General features: G+C 42.5%; 3 protein-coding genes across 4 annotated transcripts; 2 read left to right on the top strand and 1 right to left on the bottom strand.

The window, feature by feature from the left end:
* Positions 1-2,496: 2,496 nt before the first annotated feature.
* Positions 2,497-4,453, bottom strand: LOC107264662 (endocuticle structural glycoprotein SgAbd-1). Its single transcript, XM_015733162.2, has 3 exons — positions 4,305-4,453; positions 3,202-3,743; positions 2,497-3,119 (listed from the first exon to the last, which is right to left on the bottom strand). The coding sequence occupies exons 1-3, from the start codon at positions 4,311-4,313 to the stop codon at positions 2,927-2,929; spliced, it is 744 nt and encodes a 247-aa protein (XP_015588648.1). The 5' UTR covers positions 4,314-4,453; the 3' UTR covers positions 2,497-2,926.
* Positions 4,454-7,163: 2,710 nt separating this feature from the next.
* On the top strand, positions 7,164-8,570 carry LOC107264664 (suppressor protein SRP40). The gene is made up of 3 exons (XM_025081937.1): positions 7,164-7,617; positions 7,819-8,089; positions 8,166-8,570. The coding sequence occupies exons 2-3, from the start codon at positions 7,834-7,836 to the stop codon at positions 8,483-8,485; spliced, it is 576 nt and encodes a 191-aa protein (XP_024937705.1). The 5' UTR covers positions 7,164-7,617; positions 7,819-7,833; the 3' UTR covers positions 8,486-8,570.
* A 2,259-nt stretch (positions 8,571-10,829) lies between these two features.
* Positions 10,830-16,461, top strand: LOC107264660 (serine/threonine-protein kinase SBK1). Of its 2 annotated transcripts, none has more exons than XM_025081935.1 (2): positions 10,830-11,272; positions 14,445-16,461. In XM_025081935.1, exon 2 carries the CDS (start codon positions 14,452-14,454, stop codon positions 15,613-15,615), a length of 1,164 nt encoding a protein of 387 aa, XP_024937703.1. In that variant the 5' UTR covers positions 10,830-11,272; positions 14,445-14,451; the 3' UTR covers positions 15,616-16,461. The 2 variants fall into 2 exon arrangements, with proteins under 2 accessions (XP_024937703.1, XP_015588647.1); XM_015733161.2 differs by having other exon boundaries at positions 10,831-11,272; positions 14,452-16,461.
* The last annotated feature ends 7,801 nt before the right edge of the window (positions 16,462-24,262 follow it).

Raw genomic sequence — 24,262 nt, 5'->3', positions numbered from 1 at the left:
AACGCATACGTTAGACAAAAATTCCTAATTCCACGAAATACGATCCGTCTTGATATCCAATGACGTCACAAGAGAAGCAAGAAAACAAATCGTTTCCAAGAGCATTTGTACGTGTCCCATTTTTTTTGTCTTTCACGGTAAAAGAATAACCAACCACTCCCCTAACATATAGATACGTATACAAGGATTTCCCAGAAGCTATATAGTACAGTCCCCCGAGTAAGGAAGCAAGCGAGGCGTGAGAAAATGCGAGGAGTTGCAATGAAAGTATTGCGGAGGGCGAGTAAAGGGACGGGCGGGGGGCTGAGAGAACTTTCATCCGATAATCGCTAAATATTAAGCTCCTGAGTCGGCGACACACAATTATTATCAGTTACCCCAGGGAGTCGACTGGTTGCGAACTCGCCTCGTGCGCGCCGCTTCGTAAGACTAATTATGATATATAAACACTGTTCATCACGTGGAACGTGAAACGTCGGGGCAGACGGGGGTGGGTTGGTTTTCGAGGAGTTTAGCACACGTGAGACTGAGTGACTATGAGTCACTGAGAATGGGGTGGTACGCGTATGTATATGACTGCATATACATATGGTTATAGCTGGTTAAAGGGGAAAGAGATCGTAACGGTGCAAGTAGTAAGAGCAGTAGGTGTAATGGGACTAGCAGTAGTGGCAGTGATAACAGTGGTAGGAACAGAAACATATCCTACGGATCGTGCAGAACCTACGTGGCAAGGGATGTTCCGGCGAAGGCGTGTGGATGGCAACAAATGAGTTAGTTTACCAAATTAACTCCTGGCTAAACAGCAACTTTTATCAGATTGCCGGAAACCTCTGGTTTTACGGTTATGCTATTTTACGTTACTTTGTCCTGTTACATTTTTTTCCATTTCTTAAATACATTGCTTCGGACGATTGACGAAAAGTTAATATTTCAATTGACAAAAGTTTCCATGGCTCAGGTACCTAATTCGAGTTGGATGTCAAAGAGCACGTACGAACTTTTTATTTATGAAGTTTTGAAATGTTCCTGGAATGTTCGAAGGTCAAATTTATTCGACTTGGAAAATTCTAGTTAATTGCGTCCAGCGGGAGTTAACGCAATCTATATTTAATCACATGCACATCAGTGCGATAGGTTTGATTGTTGAAACGGAATGTTGAAAACGCCACTTGTAAACTTGCCCTTTGGCGGGTAGTAGTAGTCGTGGTGTTTTACTAGTCGGACCGCTACTACCTATAAGTGGAAGCAGCGTCTAACTAGCAGCTACCGTTACCACTGACCAAGTCGTTACGCTTGAACTGGTCAGTTTAATCGCGGAATTCTACCACCCTTCGACATTAAACTTTGAAAGTGGTTAACCTAGCAAAGGAAGGTAGTGATGCGTTACGGCCGCAGCGTCGTCTTACGACCTTACACCTTTGACTTAGCCGAACATAACCTGCGACAACTTGACTCCAGCTCGAATAGTATACCTCTTTGGTAGTACTTGAGAATTAGCGGGTACCGACTATAAGGTCATACCGTAGGGAACGAATAACTTCGAGGATCCACGATAAAGTTGAATTAAGAGTGGGGATAATAATAAGAATAATAGAATGGGATTTTTGATTGGTTTTTAAAAAAATGCACAGTTATTCACGTAATCGTTAATCTAAGGATTTCGATGAGATTTTCAGTAACTGAAAGAGTCGAGTCGAGTACTCGGATTTTACCTGAGTGAATTTTCTCCAAACTCGATTAACGGGAATTCGAATCTCTTGGTTCTCCGTAATGGTTCTGTCATTGGACTTGGTCGATAATTTGCTCACTGATCGGATTACCTTCAGTGCATTAAGGACGACGTCGGTTCTGAAATTCACGCAACCGACTTCTCTGTTTTGTCATTCAGTACGTAATATTCTATTGACGAGTATGGCGCAAGTCTACGGAGATACATTAATGTCGCGTGCTTAAATAAAAGATGATCGAACCTATTCAGGCATAATACTGGCTCACGGCACTCGCAACGCAGAATCAACTACGCATTACACAATCCCATTCATACCTTAGGATTTATTTAGGATTCAGAATTGTTTCAGAACTGGCTTTGGCAGCGGCCGAAACTTTTCGAAGCACAAAGCTTGCATTGTGCAAAAGAAGTTGAAGAGAAAGACTCTACATGTGCGTACGAGACTCCTACGGTATTTTCCATAACTTTCTTTCCTTCAGGCTCAACAAAAAAGTATGAAGAAAAAAAGAGCCACACACTTCCCCTTTTCTCGGCCTCTTTTTTTTACCACCTCGTAAAATTTCATTCAATCACATCATCAAGAAGCCGTCAGCGTCTTCCGACTGCTGTTGGACTATGGATGAAAAGCATAAACTATACACGCTAACGTTATGGAAGTTTAGTTTATTAGAGCTTAAGCCAAGCTTACGACGCGGCTTAAGCTTACGGTTAAACAGTCGCGCGAGCTTGAAATTCGCAAGGTCGGTTTAAACTTTAAAACGTGCTTTCTTTCATAATTTATTAAATTGGTATGCTAAGACGGTTTATAATTAAATAAGAAAATGACAAAGAAAAGAGTTCAAGTGATGCCGGAACGTAATACGAAGTGTCCACTCTCCTTCTCGATAGCTCTTATCGATACTCTGATTAGTGTTACGTATTATGTTCGTTGTCTTTTAAATATTTACTCCTGCTACTACAGACCCAGGGCGCTCGCCACGCTTTGCACACTGTACAATATTTTATTTTCAATCCAAAAGTCTCCTCTCTGCTCCCCCACAGAAAGTCCTTACAATCTTTACCGTTCTTGAATAACCAGTCTACGCGTTCAGTGGTGTCGAGATACTGAAATTCTTCAAGTCCTACCGTCGGTAGGTAAGAACGCTCCAAATTTCGAAAAACGTAAGGACCACCTGGTTATCGACTAGCACAGCTTTACCGTCGGCCAATCTTCTGTCCCGTTATCCTGAATCCATTGTGGTCGGCAATGTAGCTCACAGTCACCGGAGTACCCTCAGGGCTGGTGTAGCTGTAACTACCCTCCTTGGCGATTACGTATTCCCAGCCACCGTTGGTAGTGATCAGATGACCAGTTTCCTGCACCTGAGTACCATCCGGAGTTGAGAATCTAAAATAATGAAAATATTGGTAACCTTACATAATAACGGGATTTGTTAACAATCATTAGATAATTATTAATAATGACTCACCCGTGAGAATACTGTCCACGATCATCTTCCAATTTGAGTTTGGTGCCAGGGGGGATGATAAGTGACCCAGGTGCTTTATCCTCAATGGATTCGACAGGGCCCGGGATGGCGTCACTCAGGATTTCCTCACCCACCTGGAAGTCTGGTGTAGGAACAGGGACCAGGGGCTGCTCGATGCGTTCTGGGATGTTTTGTAATACGGGTACACTCTCGACTTCCAATTTTGGAAAATCAGGTACTTGAGCTGGCAGCTTCCTCAGAGTTATTGATTCCGGGATAGATTTCTCAGCCAAGTTTCGCACCCCTGGTAACGTATCCGGCAACTGCGTCTTCTCAGCCAGGTTTCTAGTTCCTTGCAAATTTTCCGGAGGGCTCTGGAACTGCTCAAGGGGTAGGAACTTTTCCTCTAAATTTTTCACCCCCGGAAGTACGGCCGTCGGCAGAAATACTTCCCCCTCGTTATCACCAGGTAACCCATACCGTGCGAACGGTACTGCTGGTGCGCCGGACACCACGTAGACGGCTAGAAGTACTAAGAATGCCTGGAGCAAAATAAAGACAACATACAATATCCTCCTCGCTATAATAAATTATTACCGAGGCAAAGTACGAATAAGCAGAAGGTATAATTTTCAAACAGAAACTAGTATCAGCTTTTGTAGAATCAACAGCGAATATAAATTATTCCGGAAATAAACCTGTTTCTCTACCGAGCAGCTGATCGATCCCATAAGCCCGCTACATATATATATATATATACATGGAACGAAAAGTTTACTCGAATCACTCGCCTCACTATTACCAACGGCACGAAGCCAAAACTGAGTTCAAGCATTCGTCACAATCAATGAATCAAATGTAAATTGAAGTTTCCGACACGTTTTCATGAAGATATCATTCGCTAAGGAAACACAACTTTCACTGTGCGCCAGTCGTCGATTTTCATGAAAACCATCCGAAAATAGAAAAATAACACTTTCACAAGAAAAACTTTCCGTAGCATGTAACACCCGCTTAGGGGATTGCTCGATAACGCTCAAGCCGAAATTTCATAAACTATACCGAATACTTTTCTCTTTCGCCAACTTCTCCACGCAGCTTACCTTGACCATGTTCGGTTGAGGTGTAGCCTGCAACTATCCTCAGAATCCTCGATGACACTGTTATATATACCATCACCGGTCTTACGACACGAATTAACATTTTATTTTCGTGCGTCTCCTGCGCCCCGGGGGAAATTTTCAATTTTGTTTTGTTAGAACAGGATTTTAATCCGTTTGTATCTATCAACTGTTACGTTCATTACCATTCGACGACGCAGGGCAGAGACCTCGCATCTCTTATGCTTCTATATACTATGTATAGTCCGCTACCGTTAACTCGCAGAAATATTTGCCAATGCGTCAAACATTTCTTACACGTTCCATCAGTCAAATTCTCCATGACGTTTCTCATTACTCGTTGAAAGGTCTATTGCTATGTATGGTTACGGCGTACTCATTAGGATACCTGGACTGTTTTCGCTCATTACCTCAAATAATAGAGTTCCGTTTACGAAATTCAAGCGTAAAACTCTCGTTTGACGTAGCATCAACATTCTATTTACCAGGTAATGCTTAAGGAACAGTGTGGTAAATATTTGTATCATTGTAACATCGTCACTCTGACATGAAAATACGGAGTGGCGACTGACGGGACGTTCGAGACTATAAAACTGATGAGTCTTCGCTTCGCGAATTCATAAATCCTTCGCGCTACGAAGACTTGGCTGTCTTATAAATCATAGAGAATTTCGCGCGGCTCCTACCATTTCGTTTAGGAGTTACGAGTGTCTCTTGGATATATGAGTTTACTCTTCATTCGTTTCTAACAATGCCATTACTCAAGAGGTCTGCGTTTCTCAATTGCCAGAAAACTATTGACCCACCTTTAACTCAACGACTTGTCAGTTTAATGGAGACGTTGGTAGAGATTTTTGTTATGGGCATATTATTGCTTTTAGAATTCATTAATCCTCGTCGACCAACACCGTCCGATGCTTTGGAATAACAAATATTATTTAATCGATTTAATAAATCTCTTGGCAAGTTTTCCCTGGCTTTTGTATCCGTGGAAATTTTTTTATTACTCTTTCGAACGTCACCAGTCACGTTTTCATGAGTCTTTTCTTTTCTTCTGTACTTCTGGCATATCCATATTCCTCGAGGTTACACTGTTGCGAATATTTTATGCAGTACGAATCACGTAAGAGAATTTTTTTTAGAATTCGGCAAGGTTATCGAGTGAAGATAAAATTGTATTTTTGGATCTTTCAATTAACTACGTATCTAAGTAGACGTTACCCGCAGCCTCTCGCGAAGGAGGACTGTCAGTTATTTCTTTAAAATACAGAAACTTAAATCCACAATCGAAAAACCATAAAACGAGAAGGTTATGCAATGGTCAGACCGTGCCAGACTCGCATAGTTGGCCGAGATCGAAGTCTCTCCGACTATAAATCTCATCGGTCCATAATCCTCCTGGCGACCACTGGCTGCGTTTCTCAAATAATTCAAGCTGCTCCAAAAATGCCGTTTCCCACGGAGGGAATGCCTCAGAACTATTGCTAAAAAAAATAGTGTTCGCAATTGCCATTCCACCGGAGCTGCGAACCTCGGGTGAAAATTGGCCTAGAGGCTCGCGCGTCGATCCAGCCATCACAAGGAGAAGATCCAAGCGAAGATCCATCAGGAAGGTGGCGCAAAACCGGTCTGCTTGAAGAGGGATGTAAGGAAGAAAAGAAAGGTGCAAAAGGAACAAGAAGTGTCTCTCACGAAAGAACCGGTATCGCAATCACATATTGGCTGTTATAGACTCCATACTTGTTTGGCATTTGGTGACGTAGTTGAGACTTGAGAAAAATTCAATGTTTTCATTTTGTCCTTAATTTCCTTTTTCTCTTTCATATCGGCTGTCTCAAACGTATGGGGAATTTCACTAGACGCTATGTTACTCTTGGCCGTGATTCATGTGTGTTTACAAGGCCGAGCACGTGGCGATACGTGCAGATATTCACGAATCCAACCGAAGAAGATCTACGACGCAGGGGACTGCCTATTGTCACGCGAAGCCTCCTTCGAGAATACGAATCCACTGTAACAGTCAACTCGGCTACGAATACGATTATTAATAGTCTTCCGAGTCTCGTGATTCTCGTGAGTCTCGTGAGTCGAGAAGTCGCGACTCCCGTAGGTGAATGATTCCGACTAGTCTCAGGAGGCTCTGCCAGTTCCCGTAGGAAGAGGGAATCCCGCGAAGGCCTTAGGCAGTTTGCCAAAACGTTTTCCTTTGTTTAGTACACACTGCGCTCTCGCGACTTCCTACTCTCGCGAATCCGCAGCCCTGGGTACTTTTGTCTTGGCAGCACCTTTTGCACAGAGTCGTTATACCTTCTCGCGGTTCTTTCCTGTTATTTATTTATCCATTCAATCTTTACCCACCTGTTGGCTTATGGATAAGGATACGATTTCGAACTTTTTTTTTTTCTATGAATCGTGATCTTTCTTATCACTCCACGATAAACGGTAGACAGTCGCCAAATAGAAATGGCAGCTTATTATTTTCGTATCTCACAGCAATTACTCCTGTTACGATGTTGGGATAAATGAAAATAGACGATTTCAGGGAAACTCGTATCTTCCGAATTTCATCGTATTTTCACCCCCGTGGAAATGAAGCGGATGTCACGAATGTTTTGGTGAAATGAACTGGTGACGCCGCCTGAGGTGTTATAAGAATTTTTCACGTAAGTAGTCACTGCGACTGTCGTTCTTTTCGGAAGTGACACTTTCGCCCTCGAATTTTAATGGGTTCTTGAAATCGCGACGTAGGTTCACACTTGTCAACGCTTCGGTTCTGAATGGCGCGATGACTGTCTTTTTATAAATTTCAGAGAGTGTACTCCTTACGTCATGGACCAGGCGGGGTCGATGATATAAAAATAGAAATGACGAATAATTTGCCAAGAAAAAAAAATCATGATATAAGATTTATAGCTACTGTTTGTATTTACTGTACACATTCACGAAATACGCTTGTTTGCGTCGGACAATACAAATGAAGAAATAATCCTAAACCCGACGCAAAGTGTATTTCCAATATTTGTGTGAAGCGAGGATCAGTTACGAGCGACAGACTAATCGTGCGGATCGTCAGGACGACGTAATAATATTTTAATAAAATTCTTAGTATCGTTATCTTGCTCCGTGTAGCTACTGCTGGCTTTTCTGCGAAAATGGTTTAGAATTGCCGTGCAATTCAATTTACGCGACCTGCTTGTTTCGCGAGGAAATATATATTTGTCTTGAGGAGAATTACAAAGCAACGACTTCTGTCTGTGGCTGACTTGGAGAATTACGTTATAAATACATTTTTAAGGTAAGCTTTTATTCGATCTGAATATTTCATGAGAAATTGTGGTATTGTTGTATCTTTAGAATATATTGACAGAATTATCAAAGACGTCTAGGTCGATTGAAATCTGTAGAATTTGTTATTAAAATATTATGCATGATTTTGTTAGAATCAGGTCTTACAGAGTTTTACGAACTTACATTAATTTATTTAATATCTTTTTAGACCACGAAAAATATAATGGAGAACGATACGAAAATAAAATTAAAAACGAATTTAGATGTTAATATTCGTAAAGAATTATACTCGAGTTCTATCTCACCCTCGACATCTGGAGCTTCGAATTCGGATTCTGTGAGCTCAGCGGATTTTACGTGGAAAAATAATATAGCGAATGAAAAGAGGCGTAAGAAATTTGTAAAAAAAATGAAAATTATATTCTACCCCCTAAAAAATAACGGTTGTCTCAATATTCCGTTGGGCGAAGGCAAAATAGGTAGGTCAAGTGATTTTGATTTCTACGTGATTATGCGACACGTACTTATGTCTTAGAAACTTGTGTCCTTTTACAGATGCAGCATCCGACAACGTTAACAAGAGCTCTGTTAAAATTTCTCATGAGGAATCTTCGAGTCCTTCGGTTTTCGATTCTCCCACAGATACGTCGAGTTCCAGCGATAGCAATTACAGCTGTAATCATTCGAGCGATGACAGCGAATCCGATAGCACAGAATTAGCATCAACTTCCTCAAGTATTTCCAAAAGCGGCTCGTGCGATTCGGATTATTCGGATAATGAAACCATAAGCTACAGAGAGCACCGCAAAGTCAAGGAAGACTCGTGTGTTGACGATCAGATGGAAAATGAAAAAATAAAAAATGCTACGCCATAAGAATAAAGAATGTTCGACGACAACAAGATAAGGCGTAACTGTGTATTTCTTTAATTAATAAACTTCATACTCAAATTAAATACAAGCAAAGTCTGTTATCTATTCCCGATTTGTATTTATCGAAAATATTTTTAAACTGGTATAAGCGAATTTTGGAACAAAAGAAAAAGTGACCTTTCGGAATAGAAGAAACGGCAACCTGGTACGTCTCGAAGCGAACAGTGCCAATTGGGATTTCAGTTGTGTTACTGGTATATTTAAGTACTTGTACTGTAAACAACAAATGTTTTCACAGCAATTTCCCGATTAATTATTGTCCGAGTTTTCAAGTGTTTATTGCGCGGACCTTCGAGTCTCTTGACGGCATCTCGAGGCTGCCTAGAAAAAAGAAACTAAAGCGAAAGATAACAAAACGAAAAGTTAAGATAGACCGTGAGAAAGGATTTTCCTTCAGTTTTCGTAAAAAAAATATTCACGTTTAAATACGCTCGACGGCTCGGAGAGATCTTTCCAGAAAGCAACGGTGAGCTAAAAATATGACTTTCGAGCAAATTCTGAAAATTTCTGATTCTATCATCGTGTCTTTTCTTCACTCATTTCCCTTTATCCCAGCTGCGTCGTAGCCGTTGATCACTCGAAGAAGTCCTTTTGGAAAGATGTGTTATCCTCAGCGTAACAAAAAAGTAAATGAGGAGGAGACGATTAGCAGTATTGAAAGAATCGTTAAAAAAGTGAATCGTTACGAGATGAAGAAATCGAAGCTTTCACCGAATCAACAGAAGAATAAAGATGGTACCAATCGCAAAGAAATTTTATACACAGTACGTCTTTCAATAGTATCTTTCCCCCAGAAAAAAAAGAGGATTCAAAAAAGTGTACGAGAGACTCAAAAAAGCGTCAGGATTTGCAAGAAAAGCTTAAAATACAAAAAAGAAACGCACGTCAAGATAAGGGAGTAGCTAAAGCCATAATTAAGCTCAGTATTCTATTCGTCAAAGTGTTACAGCAATTGGGTCACGTTAAACGTAAGTCGTTCTACAGTGATTCATATAAATTTATTCATTAAAGTAACAGCTATTCCCTGTACACAGTGGACACCGACTTGGAGAAAATTTCGAAGAAAGATCCCGAAGACACAGCAAGTGCATCGTTCAGTTACGATTCCTGCAGTTGCACAGACTGCGACGAATCCTCGGAATACAGTTCGGACTCTGACTCGAGCAGCGAAGAGTCATCTTCTTAGAGTTCACGTGGTTCTTCGAGTTCCTCTGGTTCGTCTAATGTCCCGTCCGCAGAAAGTGATGTAGAGTCTGCCAAGTAGCGAGAATGGGAAATGGAAGATGACATTTTCGAAGAAAAGTCAGATACATTATATCCTGTGACTCGTAAGAAGAATCAGCCCTAATCTTTGACATACATAATTTTAAATTGAATTCCAATTATACTTCGTAAGATTTTATTTGTGGCTCGAAAGTAGACCAATAAAAAATGAAATGTAGATATAGTCACGTGCAACTTTTTCATCTCTCGCTATAATGACGCACATTTCGCAGAACTGTACGGAGAGAAAAAATTGAAGGCTGACGGTACGGTTCGATTGCTCAGTTTATATTTTTGGAAATTGTTGAAGGGTAATCTGACGCGTGACGTAAATCGGATGCGATACTTTGATAAAGGAAAAAAAAAAGTGGACGACTAAGTCTCAGGGAAATTACGTATTCGTTTATTTCATACCTGTCAGATTGAATAAGAGACCATCAGGTTTCCTCGTAGACCTTATCGCACGTTGTTTCAGTACTGTAGATATGCCATGTTATATTTAGCCCTCTAGGACGTTTCGCTCCCGCAAACTATTCCGGCTGCCAAATCCCTTAACGACACGTGCTTACTCCCGCGCGTCATCCCTTATCTCTAGACACTTCATGAAATTGTCTTGGACCCGTCCTAAAGACAAGCAGGAAACGTATTTTCCCACAGCCCACGCTTTTAGGGGGTGTGTGGCTACATCGACGATCGAACGACATGAGTAGAAAATGTCAAGGTCGACCTTTTTAGGTTTTCAATGTGAAAAACGACTATTGAATATTTGCAGAAATTTAAAACTTGGAGCTTTTGTATGAAGCGAGGAATCAAGTGGAACGTAAAAGTTTGTTGATTGGAAATTGAATTTTTCAATCCTCCTGAGACTTGGAAAAATTGATCCCTGGCAAAGGATAGAATCGTCTCCGTTAACCAGATTCTGCTAGCGCGATGAATTTCATCAGGCGGTATTCACCGGCAGCGTGTCTACGTCTGCGCGACGACGTCGGGTCTATAAAAGCGACGCAGGTCGTCGTGACGCCTCCAGACGCGAGATACGCGCATCGTTGAAAATGTGACCGAGCATTTGCTCCCTAAGCTATGTAACGATTTGTTGTTTCACGTTACAATAACAAGTGTTACCGATAAGTAATCGTTATCGTGCGAAAGTTAAAAAAGAAAAAAAAATCATTAAACGTGACATACTTGCGATTAGCGATTTAATGACAGCTGACAAGACACCATAAGCAATCCTTAACTTGAAAATTGGCAAATTTTCGTATAAACTATTTTTGAAAACACGCATTTCCAGAGTGACAATGTAATAAGGAATCGTTGACTGGATAGTTTTTTTTTATATTAAAAAAATCAGTGACTTCCAACTGGGATAGCAGAATCATCGAAACTCAAGAGGGTCCAGTGATACAAAGACGTCGGAAACAGTGGAGGAGAATTAGTGACCAGGCATCTTGTCCCAAGGACATCGTAGTAAGTATCAATTAATAATTAATTAATTATTGATAACAATTATTGAGTAGCAACGATATTCCGCGAAATTTGTAAATTTGGCAACTGGGCTTTCGCCCGGGCTGCTTCGGTCTCTTAGTTCCGTTCTAATCGATCGTTGCACCCTGCTTCTGGAGTCCCGAGATTCCCACTTGTTTTTTTATCCAGCTGTGACAATACTACGCAGCACGTGTTCGTGTAATTATAAATAGAGCAAAAAAAGAGCAGCGTACGCAGAAACCGGGTCCATCACGTGTCCCTCGGATAAATGAGTATCTTAATATACTGGAGAGCAGATGAAGTTCGTGATAGTATGGGAGAAGGCCTCGTTCGGGTGGTTGCAAAAAATAAAGTAGTCGCTCTGGTCTTTTCTTCTTCTGAGCCGTGAAACCGACTGAAGTGACATTAACGACGTTCTTATTGCCAGGCTCCGTATACCGCAGATACACATTGATGAGAAAGGATGTAAGTTAATGGGATTTGAGGAGAAAACGATAGCAGAAGTTACTTTTATGTAAATACGAAATTCAAATTGGACGAAGGAGAGTCCAATCCCCTTTAATAAAATAGATCTTTACAGTCGATCAAGGTACAGCCCACGCTGTACGATTTGGTTAATTGGAATTTACGAGAGAAAAAACGTAAAGGGCAAAAAATATGAGAAATAAGTATTTCGCATCACGTTCTATGGGAATTCTTGAAATTTTTTTTCCATACGTATTACGATCTGAGAAATGGAAAACTGCCCGTCCTACGCTGGGACCACGAGAGCTGCGTCAGATATATGAATGGTGGCTGTGATAAGGGATGAGAGTAGCTGGGTCGTCAACTTTGCGAGCAAATCCCGATTTGGTATTCTAATAGACTTATGGCATTAAGCGTGAGTGGAATTCCTATACGGAGTGGCTGTTTTTCGCAGAGTGGGAATACAACGACTGAGGCTTCGCTGACTGCGTAGGCGAAACTTGTCCTCGGTAAATTCAGTTCGATTACAAACTATAAATAGAAATAACAGCCACCCCCGCTGTCAAGGGTAATATTTAAATAACGTATGTCGACTTCCACCTACGTCCTTACGTGGCTACTTGATGGAGGTTCGTAATATCGGTTGACTCGGGTGCTTATACGGTTGGCTTTTATAGAGGCTCTAAAAAAGTCCAAGAATATTTAACGAGGATATTTTGCTTAATATATCCTGGAGCCAGTAAAACCTGCGTAACGTAAGATTCTTGTATATTGAAATTCGACACAGTATTAAGATTCGGCTTGCTGGCACGAATGCAACGGCATTAGCCAAGGCGAGGTCCTTGCTATTGATCTGGCCGCTCTAAAGGTCTTGGGTTCACCCGGCCACCCCCTACCGACACCAATCTACACACAACCAAAAGGCTCCCCTTAAACAGGGGTAACTCTATGTACATAGTTCTGCGCGCAACGTTAAAACTATTTTTGGCATTGGTCCAGCATCCTCCGTTGGAGCACAGTTCATCCCATTGTGCAAAGATGATCGTCAGTACTGTTACTTGCTGGCAATAAGAGACGAATAAATCGTAACGATTCCCATGATTTAGAGATGTTGAGTTTTCGCAGGCCAAACCGGCCTGACGGATGATAGACTTTCCATGATTTACTGCTTTCCTAGAAAACGTTATAAGAGAAAAGTACACGCGCACAATGAGGAATCAAGGGGAAAAAATTAGAGTATGATTGATAGATACGGGGAAGAGGAAATTCGCATGGAGCAACGTCAGACCAGCACAGTGGCCGACCCAAGGAAACAGGCTGTAACTGAATATACGATCATTGGGGATTGGAACATCGCGCCGGTTTGCATTAATAGCACATAAGGAGGAATCAACACACCCTGCAATTTCTTGGACAATAAACTATTTTCATCCTGCTAATAACGCGGTGCTCGGAGCCCTTCCCTTTGACCCCTCCCTGTCACTAGGAAACTCATCTCCGTCTCACACTCTCCCACACTCCCCTCCAACCACCAAATCACCACCCCCTTCCCGTGTATCTATCTCTACAACACCAACTCCCACATTCCACATTCCCACATTTTCCAACTTTAAACGCGACTATACTTCACATTCCCATATTCCAACTCTGATTTCTGACATACAACTCTAACATTCCGCATTCAAATTTTCAACTTTCATAACTCTCATATTCCACTCTCCAACTCCAACTTCCAATTTTCCAGCTATCAACTTTCCTACCGGCAAGTTTGAATTTTTCCAAATTTTCAACTTCCTCCCAACTCCTTCCACCTGCAATCTTTGCGACTACCACGTTTACTGATTTCACACTGAAATCATTTGCCTAAGCCTGAGCCATCGGGTGCTTATATGATCTCTTAATGTATAGGACGTCCGGGACACGTTGAAAGATGCAGGAGCCAGATGTGGCTGATGAGGAGATTAATCGACCTCCCTGCCCTTCTCTTGGGAAGAAACGAAATTGTTCCTTTTGACCATCGGCAGCTTCGCTGCAAATTGGTGCACTAGTAGGTGTCCAGTGAACGTCCTTGGCTACTCTGCTGGAATCTTCCGAAGTTCCGAATCTTAGTCTAAATAGACAGATAGATAGATCTTGACTCTTGGAAATTGTCCGTAACGCTTCACGTAGGAGGCCTGTGTATTATCTTGTCTAATGTGTTTCTATGCACGTCCCACGTGTCCAAGATATTCCTCGAACTGTTTGCAGAAATGACTAGATCGATAGAGTACAACGATACGATTATAACATTTGGCATTGATCGTGAAGATGGACATTGATCAGAACACGCGTCTGGCCTTGCACGTGTGTTCTCTTCGGCTAAGATACCATTGACTCTGTCTACTGAAATCCGGTCTAACGGGAGAATGCCTGCGATAGGATGGAACCTGTTGCGGGAAATGATTTGCCCCGTTAGCGAACATTGTTATGCGAATCGATTGTTTCGGTAAACTGCTGGCGTATGACGCAACGATGACGCGTTCCTATATTGATTTACTTGGGAATAATTACCTACCGGGGCGGCCCGGCAACACAATCAAGAGCAGGTGTTATCGTCAGGGCAACCAGATTACGTTGTAACCCTGTTAAACTTTGAGTAATTAGTCGGATGATTCATTAATTAAAATAATTTGTTCCTACCCTTTATTTGATTACAGATGAAGCTGCACGAGAAAAAGGAATCCGGTATCCATCGGGTGCAGGAGGTACCGCTCGAGGAGTTGGACCTCACCAAGGAGTACAATGTTGAGAAGACACTGGGGGAGGGTAGTTTTGCAAAGGTCCTTCTGGCAATGCACAGGCGGACGCAGACCAGGGTGGTCCTCAAGGCTGTGCACCAGGAGCTCACGACGGAGAAGGACTTCTTCAGGGAGTTTCATTACTCCTATCATCTGAGTCCACATCCGAATATTCTGAGCTCGTATGCAGTAGCGTTCAAGGCCGAAAAGTGCTACATATTCGCCCAGGAATACGCGCCCTTCGGTGACCTGGCTGGTAACGTCAAAGCCGGAGGACTCAGTGAGGACGTCTGCAAGAAGATGGCAGAGCAGTTGGCGTCAGCGTTGGACTTTTTACATTCTAAGCAACTGGCCCACAGGGACGTCAAGCTGGAGAACATCCTGGTGTTCGCGCAGGACATGTCCAAAATCAAACTCTGCGATTTTGGCTGCACGAAGAAGGAAGGCACCCTGGTGAACAAGATCCGCTGCACCTGGGTGCCATTCCTACCACCTGAAATTCATGAGGTCATCAAAAACGAGAGATACACCTGTAAGAGGAGCGCTGATTGTTGGCAATTCGGTATTGTTTTGTTTGTATGCCTGACCGGAAATCCACCCTGGCAGAGTGCCGACCTCATCCAGGATCCCGATTACTCAGGCTTCCAGAGGTGGCTCAAGAGGAGGACCACCAAGATACCTCCGATGTTCAGACGGTTCACTCCGCGGCTTCTGCGTTACTTCCGGCGCATCTTTGAACACAAACCTGAGAAACGAGCGAGCGTCACGGAAGTCAACAAGTACCTGAAAGACTCCTGGTGCGTGAGCAAGCTCAGCCATAGCGCCACCTCGACGTCGGTCGACGTCAGCGAGAGTCTGGCCAAGCGGGGTGACTCTCTACTCTACCTCAACACCCTCGTCGACGACAAGAGCAACGTCGATGAGAACAAGAACAAGCTCCGTAAGTTACTTAACAGTTACGGTCTGGAAACGACCGTGGACCAGAAGGTCGTCACCAAGAGGATCTGGGAGTGGGTGATGCAATGTGATTCGAACATGGGTGAACCAGGATTGATCGGTGGATTGAATAACGAACCCATGTGAGGGATGGCTAGGTCCGCGAGTGAACCGATCCTAAGGGCTAATCGTCATCAGCGAAAGTTTAGCTACTGCGGCGACATCATCACGGTAAAACCACAAGAGTGAAAGCTTCGTGGCTGAAGGTTGATGGCGCCTTGAACTTTGAAATTCTCGCATTCTGCATTACGGTCTTTCATCCAAAAATATTTTTTTTAAATTTGGATGATGGCTCGTGCAACATTCTAAAATTTATGTCTACCCTGGAATAATCGTGATATTTTAGAGAGACTCGAATTACGAAGTAGTTCTCTTTTTTCTTTTCTAAATAAGTGATACTTAGACTGTAGTAGTTTACCTGAGAACCCAATAAGATTGTAAATCGTTAGAGTGCGAATGCTGCTGAATGTCTAGTTGTAGAGTATAAAAGTCCAGGTGTGACAGGGGAGACAGTGAAAGTGTGCGTTGAACCAAGTAGTATGATTTTGAAGAATAAGGAAATAAGAGAAATTAATTTTACAAAATATAGAAACGGCAACGACCATAGACTGCTCCGGTTACACCCACTGCGGGCTATAGAGACAATAACATTTCCATAATTAAGAATACGATAATTTAATTTAACGATAACTCGAATTCGCATTGATCGCGCACTGGCCTTATATAACGTCTAACCATGTCTTACACGAGTACAGAAATACGTGTGGACCTAGACTATTCATCGCATCCATGCTCCACTTCCTCGTCGATTATTTATTCTCTATGAAATCCGATAGAGCAGCATCAAGCTGAGGTAAACAAAGTCTATTAGGGCAAAGGAAAAAAAAAAAGAAAATCCCAAATCTTAATATAACTGCCCCTGGCAACAAAGAAGTGTCGACACGTTAGATGAGCTGTACCTTAATCGTCGTTACGTAGTAGAAAGGCGCGTATACCATATATACATATATTCTTGTAGAAGTTTATGTAGTACGTGTTTAGACAGGATAGCGATATAATTTTACATGGACGATGTAAATAGTTCTTACCCTAATGAAAAAAAATGCGTCTCCTGGAGCTCGCAGTTCGTTGAAACCAATCAGTCAACGGATGAACGTTGAGACCGTATACTTTTTAAAAATCGAATCGATTTTTTTGTTGAAAAGCAAAAATCAAGGTAAACAAAGTAAACCGCGAGCTCCATGGAATATTAGACATAAGTAGAGCATATATATATATATATATATTTATTATTTCATATAACAGTTTAGATTGGATGTTAGAGACACGAGGTGATGAACACCTTGTCGACCGTCCTCCGATACATACCCATGTATCCATGCTCTCCTATATATGTACATATTATACAACAGAATATCTATATACACGTAGGTATACGTTTATCCGCATATACACGTAGCTAGATACCTTTTGGGAAAAATACAGAAGAATTGTGGAACGGGGGGGGAGGCATAAAGAAATGAAGAAACCTAGTGGATCATGTTCATGGTGTTTACGGAAGAAGAGATATTTGGATTAGGAGCCGACTTGCGCGTTTCGAACGTTTATTAGTTTACTGGATATCTACGTACATACGTTTATACATTTGTACGTTTACAGATGCGATCTCAGAGATACGACGTATTACTTTAAAATTCGATCGAGAATTCACGCGCCAGGTTTCCCATTGGCGTAAGTCAAATCATTTCAGACCCTGACGTCTATTTGTGTTAAAGAACATTGTTTTGTATATACTGAGAATAAACGTTAACATTGTAAGAAATGGTTTATGCTGAATTTCTCCGTATCGATATTCCTTAAGATGCAAAACGCGCTGAACTACCCCGGAGGGTGGTATGCGTACATTTTAATGTGCCTCCTTCACCATTCTCAAAGACAAAGGTATACGAAGACGAGTGGATGTTTTTCTAGTGGCAGGTCCTGTTCGCTGTATATCAAGGAGAGAAGAGCTGGCGGCGGTACGGGGGATTGTAAAAGTAAGGTAAAACAGTTGAGAAAAGTATGAATTAGCATAATTGAATATATTTTCGCCAAGGAGTGATTTCGAGGGTTGTCCTTCGTTTCTTTATCGCCTCGGTCTCACTCTCTCTCCTCTCTTTTTCTCTCGCGAAGGAATTGTTGAGTGGGTGGCTGGAGGTGTTGCCATGACGACGGAGCCTAGATACCCGGGATTCGAAGCTCCGACGGGCGTCGAGGAAACCCCTTTTTAACTGAACCACCCCCTGACTACTCCTGATCGACCCCCTCAGTTTCCGGGACATTCCCATAATGGCGCAACGTAATATCATAGGGACTGTCATAGGCGAGGCGCTTCCTCTAATCATTTCAACTATCCAGTAACTAGCTGCGCGCAGCTACGTACAGTAAATCTTAATATAACTGCTGTCAGATACAGATATACTACGTCAATCCAGACTCCGTAAAGCCCCGTCTAATTGTACTAAACTTTGAGGAAGTTTGAGTCAAGCTTGGAAGCGAAAAGATTAATATCCTGGCTGAAAGCGACCTCTGACCTTTTTTTCCCCCACCCTGTACTCATAACCAGCCAATGAATCCAGGCTGCATCTAACTGGATCTTGTAGGGAGATAATATCGTTATTGCACGAAGTTAGCAGCGAGCGCTTCAGCGATATTCAGCAATGCAATTACATGTTAATTACATTGTTGTTGAAAAAGTCGCGGGACGACGGAAAAATAAAACTAGGTTTCAGGTACAAGAGGGGAAAAATTGGACAACGTCGCGTGGAAAGTATCGCGTCCTCATATTTTGGAACCCTCGATTGCGTCACCCTTAATATGAACAAGGGATCGACAGTATAGCGTAAAATGTCTACAACCCCTTTGCCACAAAGTCGTCGCTTTCTCGTGACGTCTACCGTAAACCGAAAGGGACCTCGCGAAGGTAACGTTAAGGCTCCGTTCACACGCCGCACGTCACAGTCGTCAGAAATAACCTGCCGCTCTATAAGAAGTTGCACGTCGCGTGTGCGGCTTTAAGGCAAGCGCAATGTACGCGCGTTACAGAAATATGAAACAATGAGAGAAGTAGGAGAGTTCGCGGAACAAGGTTAAATATAGGGATTGTACTCCTGGTACCACATCCCGGCCCCTTGGGGCTGTTTCGCTTCTCAACGAGACGATTCTCCCCTTTATGTTTAACTTTTTTTTATAACTTTTCTTCGTCTATTCCCACCCCTCGCTTCTACCACGTTCGCCCTCGCAATAAGTTAGCGTTCCGAGCCACGCCCACGCACTCGCTAACTTGACGACCCGAGAGGGTGCAGGCAGTGGGGTTGGGAACTAGGAAAAAAAAAAAAAAGTAAAGCATTGATCAAGATCTCCCAGAAGTATGTTCACGGAGCGCTGACTCTCATGGGAGATGTCTCTCTGTCAGACGGAAGTAATAAGGTAACAGAGTTACGCGAGACACGAGTCACTTAAAAATAGTTATCCATTACGAGTCCGTAGGAAAAGTCGTATACACTGTTTTAGATACTCCAGTCTCTTTACGACTTCCCTCCCGACTAGTCATTAGAAACTTTACCCGTAAAACTCATCAATTTAATAGAAATGAGCTTGAAAGCGGCCCGTTCTTCGAATTTTGATATTTTACGTTGACTGAAATCGAGGGTAGATACTCTGGCTTCAATTGATTCCGTTACGGCTGGCACTTTTAATGGCCAATCCTCAATCAACGTAATTCGGTAGTGGCTTTTTCGTTCATTTCTTAATCAAGAAGTCGAAGTTACGCTACCTGCTGGTACTTTTAGCGAGCTTTACTAGGAGCTGAATAATATTGGCTCGGTTAACAAGATCGCAAATCGTGACTGGGCTATTTCACCACTGTGAAATTACCCGCGCAGTCGACGTAACGCACCGAAGCGGATAACTCATGTTCGCGTCGCGATGGTCAGTTGCAGTTGCGTTCCGTTATCTTCTGTGTATTTCGAGGTCCACCCGTGCTATTCGTGGTCGGCGATGGTTTATTCTTGGCTTATGTTTTGACAAGCATTCGAAACTAAACTGGCAGCCTATACAGCCAGAACATATTATCTTGTATATCAGAGAGAGAGAGAGAGAGAGAGAGAGAGAGAGAGAATATTTAGTATTTCACGGCAACGTCCCTATTGCTTCTTTCATTTTAGATTTATTCTTCTCTATACCGACGCCCACATCTTTTTTTACCTCAATCTCGCTTTTTCACATACATCTCATTCGTGCTTCGATAACGAGCACTTCTCCGAAGAATTCTCGCGCCGATCGAAAATTCATCGATCGGCACGATAAACAATGACAAAATGCGTATCAGCCACACTGACACTTCTTGGTCGCAGCCATTCTCGGCGAGACGTCCCGATCGCTGTCAAAGTTCAAAATGTCAAATCGAGATGCCTCGATATTTCATTCCTTGATCCACTTTGCGTAATCGACCTGTCACAATTTTTTCTTCTCATTTTTCTCCTGCAAAATCGAGCCTGTCCTATTCAACAGGAATCGACGGTCCAACGGCCCTTGGTTATTTTCGTTACTTATTTACTATTTATACGTCATACGGACAATGTTCCACTTCCATCAGTCGGCTCCCCGCGTGTCGTCGGTTGCGCCAATATTTAACCACTCCGCGCGTGATGCAGTTGAGTATTTCTGTGGAGGCTGGTTTCGTTTTACGACGTTGCTTTATTCGTATGACGTCAAGACGCCGCAGCAGGATGCGTTCGATGCGAACAAGAGGACGAAGAAGGAGAAGCGCGGCTTTCGATCATAAAGGCCGTTCACACCGTTTACCATCGCAGTCTGGATGGGTTCAAGAGACTTCGATGCTCCCGGGAAAATTACTTGAATTAAATGCACGTCTCCCACGTATCTTTGGCAAAACGGCTGTCCGAATGTATTTCCTCTGGCCCGTACACCTTTTCGTCTGGCTGAGTCAAACGTAAAGACGTCGAATTTACCGAAGGGTTTGTCTTTTTCTATTTATTTCAGCGCCGCTCGGCGTTGCGTGGGACTCGGTTGTCGGTGCTTCCAAGAAAACACGCGAGACAACGTGTCTCTGATCGCCTTCGTACTGCTGGATTCGCATAACTTTTAGGCGGCTTTACGAGATATTGGTGGCCACTGACATAACAATCTTCCCTGGGAAGATTTTAACAGACCTGGTTTGTTCTCTCCCTCTCTCTCTCTTTCTCTGATCGACTGCGCATAAAATTTCTTTAAAACGTCCAAGAGACAAAAGTCGACCTCGCGAGGCAATTTTTCAGTTTAACAGGGAAAATAAAATAAAAGTGGAAAATGGACGCAACCCTGACACGATTTGTCGTCACGTGCTATATTAAACGGACCGATTCGGAATTTTGTTATACGGGAATGACGTCGTCGTTGAATTATCATTATTCATCTTGTCTACGAAAAAAAAAAAAAAAAGGAAAGAGACCGAAGCAAAAAAAGTTAAATGTAAAAAGGAAGGACTCAATCACGAGCTGCGAGACACGCATCCACGAAATTGAAAGATATATAGCGAAAGTTCTCTCAGCTATGATATTTATTTATTATTATTCTTAGATCAAAGAGAAAAAAGAAGCCAAGCGTCTCCGATCTTCTAGGTTCAATTAGACGCATCGTAATTTCCCACCAAACGTCTTAATCGCGACGTATTGCGTTTTGCAGGTTTTACGTCCTGCTTGAAATAGCTACTCAAGTTCGTTAAACGAATTTCCCTATCGCCCCTTACGCCCTGTGCTCACGGTGCATCAATTCTCGAAATGTGCAGGTGCTCCCGTAATTATTAATGCCTCAAAGGAGGCGAGTCGGGGATTTCGTCATCCATCCCAATACTCCCCGCGTTACATAAAGGTTTAATTCCGTGAAATTATATTAGTTTAGTATCGGTGAATCTGGGACACAGGGTACTAAAATATGTCACCTGTCGTCGTTTAAGACCGGATGGAAGGTAAGTGTGCACTGCGACAGCTTGCCAAAATTATCCGACTATTACTGGTACAACCAGTAGGTATCAATTGGAAAATGATGTAAGGGTATTCGACTGACGATACCTGGGCAGATGAAATATTTAAGGTGGACGTCCTAGGGATCGACGATGCGTGCTTTGACTGTAGCAAAATCTACAGTGTCACGCGACAACTGTCGATTCCTGATATATTTATCTACGACTCAAACACCCACATTAGCGCGTCTCAGTCTGCGATTCGTCGCGGTCAGTATCGAATATAGAAAATAGAGTAACGTCCTATTTTTAAAACAGCAGCAATAGATTCTGATTCATCTTGACAACCAGGAACACTATTCCCACCGATGTTTTCTATGATTTTCAAATCTAACATTTTTTATATCCACTAAAAAAGCCACGAAATCGTACAAAAGACACGGTACACGCCCTCGTTGTTTTAGAGACAACGTTAAATGCAGCTACCCCGAAAGCAGTGCCACTTTTATAAAATTTATGTGGAAACGTACTTTCCAAAATGTTTTTCTCGAAAATCCACACTGCGTGTTCTAAGTATACCGATGCTGGGTATATTGAACAAAATTTTACTTCAAATAAAAAAAAAAGTGCTTACCTCAAAAAGTTCAATCGTCATTAAAATCCGAAGAGCTTATCGGCCAGGGCAAAAAATGATAATGAAATAGGTCGAGCCTGACGTGGATGGTAGAGCCGCAAAATGGAACGTATCTAAGTGCATGTTCCGAAGGAAAGTTCATTAGAGGGAGAGAAGGGAGGAACGAGAAGTGAATAAAGTAATTTCATTTGACAGGAAAAAAAAAGGCGTCCCGAGAATCGGCTGGTGTCGCGTGAGACTTTCGCACGAGTACTCATTAGAGCGACATTTTCTGAGAGCACAAGCTCGCGGAATTGAAACTAACGACTGGTGCTACAAATTTGTATGACGATGCCAGAGTGAAAGGGAGAAAGGGAGTGAAGAAAGTAGAGAAGAAGAATATTTTTTGAGTGATAAGTATAAAGAAGCCAGTTCAAAGCCGTCTTATTCTCGGCGTAAAGGTGTAAGGGTACCTTTGAAACACAGCTAGGACCGAAATCAGTCCTTTATTATTAGTCCAGCCTCTTTTTCGGGATAGCGACGTAAAAGGTCCTCGGAGAATAAGAAACGCTTTGATACTGACTGGTTGGCTCGAAGGAGTCGGATGAAATAAATGAAGGTCTTGAAGCGAATAGCTACCCTTGGCCACCGCCGCCACCACCCTGGCCCCAGTTGGATGGCGGGTATGTAGTCACCCTGAAAAATCTGGCTAAGGGATGGAGGAAGGAAGGGGCGGTGAGGGATATTTCGGGCGAAGCTTAATATTTGATGCTGGCAGGTTGGTTGTCGACGGATCTAAAAATACAGAATCAATACTGCGCGAGGTTGAGGTACGCGGAAGGTAAAGCGACGTACAAAGTCCAATTAATCCACCGAAACGAATAGGGATGATAATTTAGTCATACATACTGTATACTTTTACGCATCTAGTTTTGATCTCGTGCGAAAGCAATTTTGCAAATAAAAAGAATTCATGCATAAAAATCTTGAGGAAAATACCCGTAGGATATTCCCAGCTTTGCAATTGGAATTGAAGAACTCAGGCCGGGTGTTCCGAGCGCTGTAGCTATACACCAACCTGTCGTAAAGAGAATGGGAGAGAGAGAGAGAGAGAGAGAGGAGTCAAGAGCAAAGCGCTCCGGAAAGCAATGTCAAGAGCGTCTATTCCAGGCCATACACCAACCTGTCGTAAAGAGAATGGGAGAGAGAGAGAGAGAGAGAGAGGAGTCAAGAGCAAAGCGCTCCGGAAAGCAATGTCAAGAGCGTCTATTCCAGGCCATGCAACATTGCTACTCGAAATTTTGAGAACGAGCTGAAGTAATGTCGCACGTGTGGCCTTTATAGATTCTCAGCGAACGGTTCGTTAAGTCACCACGTCATTTTTTATCCGAAGCCTTTTTCGCGATCATTATTAAAATGTGGAATTTTTTGAAAATTACGTATTAACACTGCCCAACCTTTATCATTCGTGAGAGACACTTGATAAAGTGGGCAAACTCTGACTCTCTCTTTCTCTCTCTCAATTCTCTCTAGCATTCCACGTTACATACGTAGTGAATTGAGCAATCACACTGGATTAGTAGCTGCTAACTTAGAAGTGGGTCTTGTGGCTTTAACTATATTAGGTGACGGCGAACGGCAATAGACTTAAACTTCCCCTGTGGTAATTTTCGTTCCTCACTGTGCAGGTTAGGAACCAACCAATATTTTCATACCTGCTTTTATTCCGATGCCAAATTTCATGAATCCACTTATTGCTGTTTTGCACTTGACTCAAGCAGGATTCGCGTATTTGACTAAATCGCCGAGGCGGTTTCCTTTGATAGCTAAGAGTGTAAGAGCGAAAAGCGCTAGCGGCTGATAAATAAATCTTGTTGGTAGGTAACGCCTTGCCCCGAGATCCGACATGCCTCGTAGCATGCTGGCTGTGACCGTTGAAAAATTTTCTACTGCGCAGAAACCGTCTAATATTAGCTAATGAGTCTCTGGAAATTTTGCAATCTGCCACCAGCGGCGAATATGTGGAATATTTCCTGGTTTGTTTGGTACACCATGTTATTTTCCTACGTAGAGTCTATGTGATTCTAACTATCGATATACCCTAGTTTGATTTCATATAT

The sequence above is a fragment of the Cephus cinctus genome, unplaced genomic scaffold (genome assembly GCF_000341935.2).
Source record: "Cephus cinctus unplaced genomic scaffold, Ccin1 Ccin1_scaffold0189, whole genome shotgun sequence".
In the NCBI taxonomy this organism is placed as follows: Eukaryota; Metazoa; Arthropoda; class Insecta; order Hymenoptera; family Cephidae; genus Cephus; species Cephus cinctus.
Note: the sequence above shows the minus strand (reverse complement) of the source record. Positions and strands in the feature narration are given on the sequence as shown.

What these genes read in the sequence shown, in the direction of transcription:
- LOC107264662 (XM_015733162.2), bottom strand. An exon ending in CGTGGACAGTATTCTCACGG is followed by an intron (nt 3,120 to 3,201) that starts GTGAGTCATTAT and finishes TCATTATTTTAG; the next exon opens with ATTCTCAACTCCGGATGGTA.
- LOC107264664 (XM_025081937.1), top strand. Translation starts at nt 7,834, where the DNA reads ATGGAGAACGATACGAAAATAAAATTAAAAACGAATTTAGATGTTAAT. An exon ending in GTTGGGCGAAGGCAAAATAG is followed by an intron (nt 8,090 to 8,165) that starts GTAGGTCAAGTG and finishes GTCCTTTTACAG; the next exon opens with ATGCAGCATCCGACAACGTT.
- LOC107264660 (XM_025081935.1), top strand. Translation starts at nt 14,452, where the DNA reads ATGAAGCTGCACGAGAAAAAGGAATCCGGTATCCATCGGGTGCAGGAG.